Source organism: Silurus meridionalis, chromosome 18 (assembly GCF_014805685.1).
Source record: "Silurus meridionalis isolate SWU-2019-XX chromosome 18, ASM1480568v1, whole genome shotgun sequence".
Classification (NCBI taxonomy): domain Eukaryota; kingdom Metazoa; phylum Chordata; class Actinopteri; order Siluriformes; family Siluridae; genus Silurus; species Silurus meridionalis.
In genome coordinates, this window is record NC_060901.1 from 10,562,049 (window position 1) to 10,576,822 (window position 14,774).

The following is a 14,774-nucleotide window of genomic DNA, read 5'->3' on the forward strand; positions in this document are numbered from 1 at the left end:
TATCCTCTTTTAAAGCACATACATCTGCATAACAGTAAAAGTATCCAATCAATCAGTCATGTGGCAGCATGAAAAATCATACAGGCTTCAGTTCATTTTTCACATCAAAAAATTGTGTTGTCAGTACCAGATGGGCTGGTTTGAGTGTTTCATAACTGCAGATCTCTTGGGATTTTCACACACAACAGCATCTCATGTGCAAAAAAAAAAAAAATATAGAAATGTCTTGTTGATGTGTGAGATCAGATGAGAATGACTAGACTGTTTCAACCTCACATACAACCATGGTGAGCTGAAAAGCATCTCAGAAATCATTTGAAACCATGATTAATGTGTGTATATATATATATATATATATATATATTATACACTAAAAGCCCTTTTTGCACTGTTTCTGGATCTGTAGAGTTTACCGAATTTTCAAACTCTGCAGAAAAATACAACAAATACAACATGCACATCCATGCCTTTATTCGCACTTGCCTAGCATTTGTTGTATGACTACAATGATCCTGACTCGATGCTGGCAGAATCAATGACAGCTATGACAGATATGGTGACAGAAATCTCCATTCAATTGTGTGTGTGTGTGTGTGTGTGTGTGTGTGTGTGTGTGTGTGTGTGTATTTTAGTTCACTCTCGGTGGTTTCGAGGAGCTGCAGGAGATGAAGGTTAAAGCGAGAGAGAAGCTGCGTCTGCCGCCGCTCCCAGAGGACAGTATAAAGGTGGTCAGGAGCATGAGAGCAGCCTCACCACCAGCCACTGCAATGGAGCTCATTGAACAGCAGCAACAGCAGAAAAGGGGACGCAGGAGTCGCAGGGTATGACACACACACACACATGCACACACACACACACACACACACACACACACACACACACACACAGAACACAATATGTAGGAATTTGCATATGTTTAAGTATCTGTCAATATATTGACCCTCCCTGGAACACTAAATCCAAACACGTATCCTCAAAACCAATATAACACTGCTGATTCTATAAAGCATTTTCAGTTGACAGTGGGAACAGGGATATTTACAGAGGAGAACCTTACTTATAAACATATACTAGATGGAGTTTGCATCTGAAGGTCTTGAGTTTGAAATCCCAATACCACCAAGATGCCACTTCTGGTCTCCTATGATAAAAAAAATATGTTTGTTAAATGCCATAAATGAACATATACACAGCACGTTTTTACACTATAGAACCTAAAACATCTACACAGCTCTACACTATATTAAAGGTTCAGAGAGGATTGCAAATGCTGTAAGTTAACATGGCTTTCAATTCAATCCAGTGACTGTATCTTGCTCAACAAAAGCTCATTATGTTAATTAGCGCACTGAAATGCTTATACATGGAATTACAGACAGAAAATCAGATTGTAACTCTCAAATTCTGAAGCTTGTGAACAGAAACGTGCACAAAAATATATAATGTTATGGTAACATGTTAATAAAAAATAATCAAATATGACAATCTTTAAAACAAATCTTAGATTATTATGGAATATGGCACATCAGCATCTGTTATTGTATGTAGACTAATTACTGTACGCAAAGTATAGCACAGTTTCAGTTCAGGTTCAGGTTCAATGTTAAAGAAAATTTGAAATTCTTATCTGCTTCATCTTGAAACATGAGCAGTGTGGACTGCGAAATACAGATTTTTGACATTAACTTGAACATTTCGTGACTCATGAGTGACATAGACTAATGTTACAAGATAATACAGGTTTAAAAAAATTATATCGGAAAGACATGAAACATTCACACATACTTTTCAGCTTTTTATATTTACTTTTTTAGCAATTACAAACCAATGAACTAATCATGAAGTTCTTCAGCTCACACACTCCCTGCATGCCTGGTGTGCTGTATGTAACATACCAGCATTATCCTTATATTGACTGTACATACATTCACACGCCAGTGGCAACACGCTGGTTTTTTTCACACTGCAGCACTAAATGAATTATCATTTATACATTGCAGTAGCACTGCAGTCCCAGTGCAGCGATGTGAGTGAAATCTTGTAACATACTCACTGCCCTGTCTGCCTTGTATACAGCGTACATGAAAGGACCTTATTCCTGTTAGATCTCATCTTCTCTGACCTTTCAACCCTGCTGTCTCTCTGCTGTCTCACCCTCTCTTTGTCTGTCTTTTTCTGGCTTTCTCTTATTGCTCATCCCCGTTTCTTCCTTGTGTTCCTACAGAGTGCCTTTGTTGATAGCTTGGAAGGAGACAGTCCCTTTGCCAAGAAGCAGGTCTTTACCCAGATCCCCTTTTGTGTGCATTTTCTCTGTCTTGGGCTGTTGCACTCTTCCTCTGTCCTCCCTCATTCACTGCAGTTTGCTCTTTTGAGTATAAATGAAGGCCTTCAGTGGTGAGAGGTCTTAATAAGGCTTAAGGCTGGCTGAAATGTGTAGTAAATGTGCCAGACATTTAGTTCTCTTTCTGTATCTGTATCCGTCTCTGCCTCTGTCCTGTCCTTCACTTTCATGTCTGTCCATCTCCACTTCGTTTTAGGCCTAAGACTCATGAATATACACACCCACTAGCAGACTAGCTACCAGAATGGCTTTCTTCATAGGCAGCAGCCGGTCATAGCTGATTCATAGCCACAGCACTACAACCACCTGACCACCACACACATGCATTACACTAGAGGGGAAAAGAACACACACACACACACACACACCTGTTCCACTAATGCAACCCATGCCTGATGCTTGCTCTGGACTTTGCCATTCATCCATTTGAACAGCACTAGCGATAAGGAACTTGTTGATTTGTTTGTGCCTGAATGAAACATGCACCACTGGAATGCACAAAATTAGTGTGAAATTTTTCTTTGCTGAAAGTTTGCTGGGCTACATCAAGGGTTCAAATTCCTCCCGGAGATCTGTGGATTGGTAAGTCTCTGAGATGGATTCTAACCTGAGGAGTTCCAAGACATAATAAATCCCATCTGTTAGAAAGATGGATTTCAGAATTGTGGTGTGAGATAAGACATGATGTGGAAAAGGGAAAGTGACTCCATTAGCAGGGAAATAGTGGCTATAAGCATCACCCTGATGTTAGTCTCTCTCAATGTTGATATCCCGCAACTTATGTAATCTGCCAGTCAAAGCTTTGTAAACATAATTTTTAACATAAAGATGTTATATTTCATTAATTTTGTTTGTATTTCATCCACTGTTCCTGGCGAAGGTCATAGTGGGAGCAGGATGAGAAGGTCATCTCAGACTTCTGAGGGCTCCAAACCACATCGAGCGGTTTTCTTGGATTGATGAGCTTTTTAATCTGTTATTGGAAAAATTTTGGAATGTTCAGTAATTATTTATTGAAGTATTTTTAGCAAACGACATTTTGTACAGTGCATCTGGAAAGTATTCACAGCGCTTCACTTTTTTCCACATTTTATGTTACAGCCTTATTCCAAATTACAGCCTCAAGTCTTTTTGAGTATGATGCTATTTATGGGCAGTTTATCCTATTCTTCTTTGCAGAACCTCTCAAGTTTCATCAGGTTGGATAGGGATCATCGGTGCACAGCCATTTTCAGATCTGTCCAGACATGTTCAATCAGGTCTGAGTTCTGTCTGGGTTCTGTCTGGGCCACTCAAGGACATTCACAGAGTCGTCCTGTTGTTATCTTGACTGTGTGCTTAGGGTCGTTTTCCAGTTGGACAGTCTGAGGTCCAGAGCACTCTGGAGCAGGTTTTCATCAAGGATGTCTCTGTGCATTGCTGCATTCATCTTTTTTTCTCGATCCTGACTAGTCTCCCAGTTCCTGCCACTGAAAAACATCCCCACAGCATGATTCTGCCACACCATGCTTCATTGTAGGGATGGTATTCGTCAGGTGATGAGCGGTGCCTGGTTTCCGCCAGACATGATGCTTGCCATTCAGGCCAAAGAGTTCAATCTTTGTTTCATCACACCAGATAATTTTGTTTCTAATGGTCTGAGAGTCCTTCAGTTGCCTTTAGGCAAACTCCAAGCGGTCTGTCCTGGTCTTTTTCTGTGGAGTGGCTTCCATCTGGTCACTCTACCATACAGGCCTGATTGGTGGAATGCTGCAGAGACTGTTGTTCTTCTGGAAGGTTCTTCTCTCTTCACAGAGAAACGTTGGAGCTCTTTCAGAGTGCCCATTGGGTTCTTGGTCACCTTCCTAACTAAGGCCCTTCTCCCCTGATTGCTTAGTTTGGCTGGGTGGCCCAGTCTAGGAAGACTTCTGGTGGTTCCAAACTTCTTCCGTTTAGCGGAGCTACTGTGCTCATTGGGACCTTCAATGCTGCAGAAATTTTTGTCCTCTTCCCCAGATCTGTGCCTCGATACAATCCTGTCTAAGAGGTCTACAGACAATTCAAACAAACTGCTTTCATGTTGTCATTATGGGTTATTGTTTGTAGAATAGGAAAATTATGGAATTATTATATTTCGGATTAAAGCTGTAACAACAAAATGTGGAAAAAGTGAAGCACTGTGAATACTTTCCTGATTATTTGTAAATTTACAGTAACTGGTTCATTACCAAAATACGTTTAATTAATGGTCAATTATTTAACCAAAGCCTGAAAAATTCATAAATATCTTTGGTGAAAGGGTACCTTTTTGTAATAATCCAAAGAAAACATTGACTATTTTCATACACTTAACTGGAGGTATACATTTTTTACACATTGTTTATATAAGTTATGCGAATTTAATCAACATTATTTATTTTATTATTATTTATAACATATACCTTAGTTCTAGGTGGTGTACTTCACAGAGAGATGTAGCATCAGGGTGTATATAAACTATTTAGGGTGTATAAATTGTACAAAGGTGGTCAACACAAATCCTTCCTGTCCTGCAGCCTCTGGTGAAGCAGGACAGCCTGGACACCTATAACGAGCGAGACCCCTTTAAAAACGACGATGCTCGGGATGAGGAGGATGATGCAGAGGATGTGGACAGTGGAATAGAGGGTGAGGTTGACCCCCTCGACCGTGATGTCATCATCCAGCCCCCTCCTCCTCCACCCCCTCTCCGGCCTCCGACTGAGAGAGTAAACTTCCCTAAAGGGCTACCTTGGGCACCTAAAGTCCGGTGAGGCAGACACTCCGTCTCCACCTTTACCCTTCTTTTCCACTGTAGTGATAGCACTTCCGAAAATGCACTAATGGTTTTACTAATGGTTTTACCTTTTTTTGATTAGGTATATTCCCTGTGTTGTTTTAAATAGTGCTAAAGAGAACATGAGGTAGTTGATTAATCGGATCAGAATGTCAGTACAAATTCACATTAGTGTATTCTGTATGCTAAAGATAGGCTTTAAACTGTCACTGTGCCAACTCTGAAAAGGAGCCACCTTACTAAAGTCTGCACCTGGGACATGAATAATTCTTGACAGTGTGGGCTGGGAATATAAGAGAGAGAGAGAAAGACAGAGACAGAGAGAAGGAGTGATATAAGGCAACTGATGAGGCTTTAAGTGTCTAGCATAGTAATGAGGTATTGTCTGTAAACAACCAGTGACACCAAGAGAAGGTCTGATTTGTAGAAATAAAATGTCATATTCAGACATTAAGTTGATTATGATGTGATCTTTTTTATTTTATTCAGTTAAGAATAACATAACAAAAAACTAATTGTAATCCAACTTGTAATTAGCATTTTTACTCAGACAAGTATTGTCAGTACTTTTATTCAGTCCCTATTTACATGTGCTCTTCATTTCAAATGGACAAATTAAGAAAAATCTAAGCACACTCACCTGCTCAGGAGGTAATTACACAGGAGTGAATGTAGAATCTTAGTGTGTCTAAGCGCAGTGCACCATAGTTTTACTAGTGAGACATGCAAATGCAAACTTAAAGACTTGAGTCTGAATCAGAGTGTCTTTAACATTTAAATGTCTAGTGGGTATTGAAATATGTATTTTTGCGAGAAGCTTGTTTGTATCAGGTGTAATAAAACACTAAATCCTGACAAATACAGACCATACATGCATTAGGGTTCCTTTAACAGCCACTCAGCAAAAACCACACATGCATTTGTACATAGGCTAAACTTTCTAAATCAGGCATAAATGCATCTTTTTGCCCTTTTACTGTTAAAGACCTTCCTCTTTTCTTTTCTTCTCCACAGAGAGAAAGACATCGAGCATTTTCTAGAGACCAGCAGGAACAAGTTTATAGGCTTTACCTTGGGAAGGTGAGTGTGATCTTACAGCGTTGTTCAGTTCAGCTTATCTCCTACCCTTAATGAGGACCTGACAATAACAGGGTTAATAATATAATCACAATGATATAAATGCTACACACGTCAATGCTGCATGCTGTAATTTAGAGGCATGCTGCATGGACACTGGGTTTTGTTGCTGAATTGGTTTTTATCACTTTCGCAGTGATACAGAGACGCTGGTTGGTTTGCCCAGACCGATTCACGAGAGTGTGAAGACTCTTAAACAGGTAACACACATTTGAGTATTTTCATTACGAATAACTGAAATATTTGCAATAGTATTAAACTGCATTTTCAGAAAACTCTTTAAATCCAACTGTTTTTTAAAATTATACAGTTTCTGTGTAATCTGATGATGAATTAGAAAATAATTAGTGAAACGATAGCAACTAAATAGAATTAGATTTTATGTGGCAATTCAGTTGATGACGAGTAGGTGTACCTCCAGAAAATGTCCTCATACAATCTATTTCCAAATATAGAGATACCTACTCCAAATAATTTTGTTTTAATAATGAAAACTGATAATTAGAAAAATCACTGAAATTTTGTGGTGGCAAATCAAAGGAGCTGCATTCGGTTTCCCAGGAGTACCAGTAATATATAATCAGTACTAGATTCTGACCTGTGATTGACAGAATAATCAGTGGTGGAGTGAAAACCCATTGTGCAAAGTGTTTGACCAGCTGCAGTCCACTGATAAGTTTGTCAATCATGGACAAGACTGTGCACCACTATCTCCATGGTAATAAAATGCACTCCTGTCACCTCTCTTATTTTGCCTTTCACAGCACAAGTACGTCTCCATCTCTGAAGTGCAAATCAAACGAGAGGAAGAACTGCAGCAATGTCCCATGACCATGGTGAATGATCATGAACGCAGTTTTACGCACAATTTTGCAGATAGATTTTTCAGTCCTTCACTCACTTAATGCTCTGCTTGACTAGGGGGAGGAGGAAGTGGACGAGACACCTGCAGAAAGCTTATATGTGGGAATGCTTCCAAGTCTGTCTCAGTATGTGGTGAGTGTTACCTGTCCACAATCAAGTTTACTCTGTGTTATTATGTGTCTACACTAAATGGACAAAAGTATTGGAATACCTGACTTTTCCAGCCACATGTGGTTCTTCCTCAAACTGTTACCACAAAGCTGGAGTCAAACTATTGTATAGGATTTCTTTGGATGTGGTAGCATCAAATTTTCCCTTCACTTCAAATAACTCAAACCTGTTCCAGCATGACAATGCCCCTACACAAAACCAGCTTCATGAAGATACAGCGCCTGTCAAAAGTTTGGAAACACCTAGTTTTATTGTGTTCGAGAGATATGTGTACATTCCTTTTGTTTATATGCAACCATCTAGTTAATTGAATTGTAGGTAAATTCACTTCAATCAAACACATTTTAAATGTACAGATGTTAAACTTTAACAGCTATACACATTCTTGCCAAACACACAGTTTTTCCAAACATCCGGCTGAAATACTTTTGAAATACTAATACCACAGTCCAGAAGGAATTGCATGGCGTTTGAGGGAACGTTTGTCCTAACAGCGTGTCTGCTAATGGACTGCGCACTGAATGTAAAAAGATTTTAATAAAGCTCAATTACTTTAGACAGATTCTCTAAAAGTTTTGTTTAAAAAAAAAAAATAGATGCATGTCTTTTGAAAGTGTGGAATGTCAAACCAACCTGTTTTTTCAATAGGAAAGGGGGCATGAAGTTTTAAATCATGATTTTCAGAGCTAGACAAAGACTGCTGTCAGTGGACGTTTGACTGCAAACAACTACAAAAACAACAGTCATGATTGTAATTGTTGTAACCAGTGAACTGTGTTTATTGGAAAGGCACCAAAAAAAGATTAGAAAGGATTTCCTTTGTTTTGGTTATGTGTGTTATTTATTTCTAATCATGTCTGATAGTAAAGAATGTACTAAAGCACTTTTATAGCAAGATGACATGTAGAATCTGTGTCTTTAAATATGGTACATATGTGTATGTTACCAGAGTTACTCATAGTTCACAGCATTGTGTTAAATAGACTCAGGGGACACAAATAAATCTACATCCAGTTCTGAATATAAGCGTTTTCAAGTCAGGAAACAGGATAGAATTAGACCTCTTGATGGACCTCTTAATAAAATCTAGTATGCTTCATACACTGACCAGACATAACATTATAACCACCTGCCTAATATTGTGTAGGTTCCCCTTTTGCTGCCAAAACAGTCCTGACCCGTCCTGCATTAACAGCATTACAGGAGCTCATCTGTTGGATCGGACAACACGAACCAGCCTTTGCTCCCCACGTGCATCAATGAGCATCGGCCACCCATGACCCTGTCGCCGGTTCACCACTGTTCCTTCGTTGGACAACTTTTGACAGATACTGACCACTGCAGACTGGGAAACGCCCACAAGAGCTGCAGTTTTGGAGATGTTCTGACCCAGTCGTTTAGACATCACAATTTAGCCCTTGACAAACTCGCTCAAATCCTCATACTTGCCCATTTTTCCTGCTTCTAACACATCAACTTTGAGGACAAATTTTTACTTGCTGCCTAATAAATATATCCCACCCACTAACAGGTGCAATGATGAGGAGATAATCAGTGCTATTCACTCATCCGTCATAACGTTGTAAGGTCATAATGTTATGATTGGTTTATCAAATGTATTTGTATGCATTTGCCCGATAATTTTTTTATGAACTAGAAACTTTCCCCAGTTACTTTGGCAGGAAAGTGAGGCTGCTGCATCAGTGTATCTTTCAAGCACCACAAGCACTCGCCGAAACATTCCTAATGTCATGAAGAGGGCAGGGTTTCCATAGTGTTAGTTAATATTAAAGCTCAAAACAGTTGGGCAATCTGCAATTCTTTTAGGATGAACGAAGACAGCTCCTCTAGTATATTTTAAAGTATGAAGTATGTTGAATTACAACATTACAGTGCATCATAATCCTTCAAAATCTGTAAATTCTGATCGATCTGGTCCAACCTTTTGTTGTTGGTATTTTCCATTTTAACCATCACCCACAACTTCCATAAATTCCTATGTTATGTAGTTGTTTAACAGAATTTGATGATATGAATTATTTAAATGTTTGTATTGTATAATGGTTAAAGTTCTCTCTGATCAAATATTGGCCTGTTTTTCATGACCAGACTATTCCTGCTGTTCTAATTCATCAGATTAATCTGACACCAATTCTGGTATTGGGTAGTCATTTATTTTAGGCATTTCTCTTCATGTGAATTCTTCATGTGTTTGCACTCTTATTTTTTATAGATTGCCCTGTTGAAGCTTCTTCTGGCAGCAGCTCCAACCTCCAAGGCCAAAACAGACTCTATCAACATCTTGGCTGATGTTCTTCCTGAGGAGATGCCGTAAGTGTATACACACAAACACACACACGCTATTACTACAGATTACAAAAACATTGTGCATATTTAAGAGAAAGATTATATTATATTCTTAATATGTGTGTTGCATATTCTGGAAACAGCATCACTGTCCTTCAGAGTATGAAACTTGGCATTGATGTGAACAGACACAAGGAAATCATAGTCAAGGCCATTTCTGCATTGCTGCTCCTCCTGCTGAAGCACTTCAAACTTAACCATATATACCAGGTCAGAAACTTTCTCGAACTGTTGCTTTGTCTCTGTAAGTCACTTTTTTTCTTCTTTTTACTTTCTTTTTTCTCTTAAATTTTCACCCTTCCTATCTTCTCTATTTTCTGGTTCATATCTTTTTTCCACTCTCACCTCCTGTGGCATACTGCTCCTGTGCAGTGCTGATAGGCACACAGTCAAGCTGGCATTCCATTCGAGCAGTGACAGAAGAAAGAGGAAGATAAATGAATATCATCTTCTCTGAGAAAGGCCACATCTCTTAATACTCTTCAGCGAGGGGATTTAAGTCTTATTTTCAGGAAGCTTATATCCCCTCTTTTACACACTAACTGCAGCAGGCGATTATATGCTACTCAGTTCACCTGACCTAAAATATGGTACTCAGGTCTCATACGATCTGAGCCAATCAACATGACAGAAATCTCTACAGTAGTAACATGAGAATAATGATGATGAAAAATAGACATGGATTCTGGCGAAAGGAAAAGATGAAGAGAGAACGGAATGTTCTTGGCTGCGATTTGCATAGTCTTGTCAGTATGCTCTTATCTAATCCTGTATGATGAAGGAAATTTTTGCCTTTCTGTTTTTTTTTCTTCTGATAATTGAAGTATACCGTATATATGTATAGTGAGCTGTGGAAATTAGTTGGACTGATGCCATCTACTGGTAGAGAATAAAATAGACAATGAACAAAAATGTACAGGTTTGGCATAACCTTTAGTTCAATGACGCTGAAACAGGACATGTGCAACATAAAGCAACATTCATACATATTTACATTTAGGACATTTTAAAATAATTTATCCAAAGAGACTTTTTAAGATTGATCTCATTTGTGTTTATATTTTTAAGTGAGCAGTTAATGGCTTTGCTCAAATCACAACCTTTCCACCAGTCGTTCAGTGTATTAATAACTGAGCTGCCACTACCTTCACAAATTTAAATCTTGACAACCCAAAACTAGACACATCTTTTCTTATCATTTGTTGATATACAGCCTAATACCCTGCCTACAGCCCCCAGGGCAAAAAAATCTAGTTTAATACTTATGTTTATATTGAAATCCCTGATATCCAAGTTCAGTAATAATTATTAATACTATATTACCAATCCACAACAGACCCTGTGAAATGCAGCATGATATATCCCTTTCTATGTTTTCCAACCCTAATGATATTAATTATATTAGAATATGAAAATAGTGTGTTATATTTGTATTTAAATTATAAATGCTGACAAGAAACTAATTACATTAAGATGAATGATGTTCAAATCATGCAGTACTTTTAAAAAGTTTTATAAAAAGTTTAATAAATGTCTGGTTTATTAGATGAGCTAAAGACTATGTTTCTGTTGTCCTGCACAGTTTGAGTATGTGTCCCAACATCTGGTATTTGCCAACTGTATCCCTCTTATTCTCAAGTTCTTCAACCAAAACATCATGTCTTACATCAGTGCTAAAAACAGGTAGTCCACATTGAGACCTCTGTTTCTCTGTAAACAAAAATGTGCTATTAATAAATATATTCTTAATACATATTTAATTACTTTGTGTGTTCTGACTGCAGCATCTGTGTGCTGGATTTCCCTCACTGTGTGGTCCATGAGATGCCTGAACTCACTGCTGAAAGCTTGGTAATTCTAACAGTCCATAATTTCTCAGTGCTGTGCTTTTGTAAAGTTGTCTAATCAGGGACAATCAAATGCACGTGTGCATGTGTGTTAACAGGAAGCCGGAGATAATAATCAGTTCTGTTGGCGGAATCTGTTTTCGTGCATCAACCTTCTGCGGATCCTCAACGCACTCACCAAATGGAAGCACTCCAGGACCATGGTGAGAGATGAAACACTCCATCAACTCTGAGTTTTCCTTAAGCATACGCAGTCACCCAGTTCAGCTTGTCGAGTAATTATAAAGGCCTTTGTATATTGAGTTTGGTGTCCTGTATCTCAGTGGTGTTGGAAGCTCACTTTGCTCTCCTTTCCAGATGCTGGTGGTGTTTAAATCTGCTCCAATACTAAAAAGGGCATTGAAGGTCAAGCAAGCCATGATGCAGCTTTATGTCCTCAAGCTCCTCAAGATTCAGACCAAGTACCTTGGCCGTCAATGGAGGAAGAGTAACATGAAAACCATGTCAGCAATCTACCAAAAGGTCCGGCATCGACTTAACGATGACTGGGCTTATGGGAACGGTAAGAACCATAGTGTCCTCAGACAACTGTTCTAAAAAGTTGAAAAATTCTGGTACTTTGCCGTAGGCTATATGAGTATGTATACAAGTCAGTTCAGGTTATTATCAAATTATATATACAGTATTATGATGTACATTTACAAATAATTTAATATAGTATAGGTTATAAATATCTAAGATTCAAGAAGCGTCCATAATCCATTTGCTTGCTAAAAAAACTTATAATTTTTTTTTTCCAAAAAAACGTTAAAAGCATAAGCCAAACATAAAGCAATATTATGGACTTTGCACTCTTTTGATTGTGTATAATAATGTTTCTAAAAATCAGAAATGTATCATGATTGTTATTACTAAAGTGAACTGATTCTGGAATCATAGATAAGACACATTAGAGATCAAATGGTAGTTCAAAAGAAGGGGTCAGAATGTTTTCTCTAATAGTGGCTTACGGTAAATTACAAATTAATAATTTTTAGTAAAAGCTCCACACTAGTGATCACTAATGGTCATGCTAAAAGTAGTTTAGGTGGCATAGAGTTTGAGCAATCAATGATAATGATTGGAGGAGTCTTAAAACTTGGCAATAGATAAATGGTTTGCTACTTCTGATACTGTTTTAAATAAAATGTGGAGCTACAAATGATCATGTACCACACTTTATTTTTAATGAAATAAGTCGTAAGTCACTGCAAGCTACATCATTTTTAGCAATAACGTGCCTCCAAAATGACATCACACAATGCTCTTCCATAATCTAATGTGACCTCTCTTTCAGATTAGAAATTATACATCTTATACGTTTCAGGTGAAAACGTTTCAACAGCAGAAACGTATTAATTTATTCTCATGAAAAGCAAGAAGCAAATCTTATCCTACTGCCTTATATTGTTATAAGACTAAAAGTAACTTTCAAAACCCACTCACATCCCTCGTTCTCTGTCTTTGTCCGTCAGATATTGACGCACGGCCGTGGGACTTTCAGGCGGAGGAATGCGCGTTGCGTGAGAGCATTGAGAAATTCAATGTACGGCGGTATGACAGGAACCAAAACAGTGAGTTTGTCCCGGTGGATAACTGCCTGCAGAGTGTGCTGGGTCAGCGAGTCGAGCTGCCCGAAGACTTCCACTACAGCTATGAGATGTGGCTGGAAAGAGAGGTCTTCTCTCAGCCTATCCAATGGGAAGGCCTGCTGCAGGCCCAGTGATATAGCTGATATAAGCCATTAACTTGAACTAGACTGATGCAGCTTTACGAACATCTCACATCACAAACATCTCACATCACATGTACAGACAAACACACTTGAAGACAGAACACATGTGCCAGTGCTATCTTTTATGTAAATGAATGCTTGTAAATAGAGATATCTTCAATACAATGTGTGGGTTTTGACATGATATAAACCATTTTATCTGTGAAACACAATCCTCTCATATGTACTCTTGGTGAAAAACAACATATTCTCCATCTCAGCCTTTACACTGTATACAAAAAAATCATTAACAACATGAGTACATGTAGAAGTAAGTATTATACAAGAGTCTGACAAAAAGATGAAGGTATTTATTTATTTAAGTGTTTATTTATTTATTTATTCTTTAAAAATGTCTCAGTTTAAAACTGCTGATAAAACGTTTATTTTTCATGCATACACACAATGTGGATGTATATAAAACCAAAAAGAATGCATGTTGTCAAGCTAAGGAGGCTTGATTTTGAAAAAAGCCAACCATGGCAACTGTAAGCATGACCCGTGTGTCAGCAGGACCTGAAGAACAGGTTCTGTGTTATTTTCCTTCGAGAGACTGCTGCAGTCCCTCGCTTACTGCGTAACGTCTCTCACTCGGTTTACTGGAAAAACGTCCTTGAGAAAGTCACGCTTCTCTTAGTATGTCACATGTCAGAGCTTCCGAACACAAGTCTTAGAATGAGCTCTAACAGCACACCACAAAAGCACAGAAGTGTCCTTGGTGAATAACATCACCCTCTTTACAAATAGCAAGGTTCCGACATAACGGTGCTGGTTTTTACCATTGTTTTATGACATCTCCTCTGTCTGTTTCCTGCCCACTCCCCACTTTGTCGTGATTAAACGACACTAAAGAACAGTCTTTGTTTAAATACTGAAATTTGTGAGAGGATTTTATAACTTCACTTGTTTTCTATGCTGATTTATTGTTTTTATTATTTTGTTGAAAATCATCAAAATACATACATCTTGTGTCCCAGTAATAATTCTAAACCAATGCAAGTTTTTATTGTGTTTGAAAAAAATTATATAAAAAAGAACAATGTATAGCATATAAGAAAATGAAGAGTCTCTAAGCGAATGTTTAAACTGCTGTGGAAAATATTTTCAACTGGGAATCCACTGCATCTATTCATAATTTCTTACTTATGAGCCGATATCACTGTCACAGAATTTAAAAGTCTGATATTGAGATATAATGTCATTATTTCTGGGCTCAAAACAACCCATTACATGATTTGACTGATGCCTCTGTACAGAGATATTGATTCAATCTTAGATAGCAATACCATCTAGTGGCTGCACAAAATAAATATTGTAAATATATTGCTTCATATTGCACTTGCAATATGCTTTATTAAATTAAAACACATTGCTATGAACCCAGTAAACCCCTGACTAAGGAGTGGTCTTTGTTATTAAAAACAAAATGATTTGTTGGCT

General features: G+C 38.0%; 1 protein-coding gene across 2 annotated transcripts in view; it reads left to right on the forward strand.

Moving 5' to 3' along the window:
* strip2 (striatin interacting protein 2) overlaps window positions 1-14,577 on the forward strand; it is a 31,377-nt gene extending 16,800 nt beyond the window's left edge. Inside the window, exons 9-22 of one of the 2 annotated variants that reach the window (XM_046872587.1) lie at window positions 633-821; window positions 2,225-2,275; window positions 4,876-5,108; window positions 6,150-6,215; window positions 6,409-6,472; window positions 7,037-7,108; window positions 7,194-7,268; window positions 9,541-9,638; window positions 9,758-9,884; window positions 11,257-11,357; window positions 11,459-11,525; window positions 11,620-11,724; window positions 11,879-12,083; window positions 13,036-14,577. In XM_046872587.1, the coding sequence (XP_046728543.1) occupies window positions 633-821; window positions 2,225-2,275; window positions 4,876-5,108; window positions 6,150-6,215; window positions 6,409-6,472; window positions 7,037-7,108; window positions 7,194-7,268; window positions 9,541-9,638; window positions 9,758-9,884; window positions 11,257-11,357; window positions 11,459-11,525; window positions 11,620-11,724; window positions 11,879-12,083; window positions 13,036-13,286 (1,704 nt within the window). In that variant the 3' untranslated portion in view covers window positions 13,287-14,577. The remainder of the gene's footprint in view (window positions 1-632; window positions 822-2,224; window positions 2,276-4,875; window positions 5,109-6,149; window positions 6,216-6,408; window positions 6,473-7,036; window positions 7,109-7,193; window positions 7,269-9,540; window positions 9,639-9,757; window positions 9,885-11,256; window positions 11,358-11,458; window positions 11,526-11,619; window positions 11,725-11,878; window positions 12,084-13,035) is intronic. The other variant, XM_046872588.1, reaches the window with a different exon arrangement.
* The last annotated feature ends 197 nt before the right edge of the window (window positions 14,578-14,774 follow it).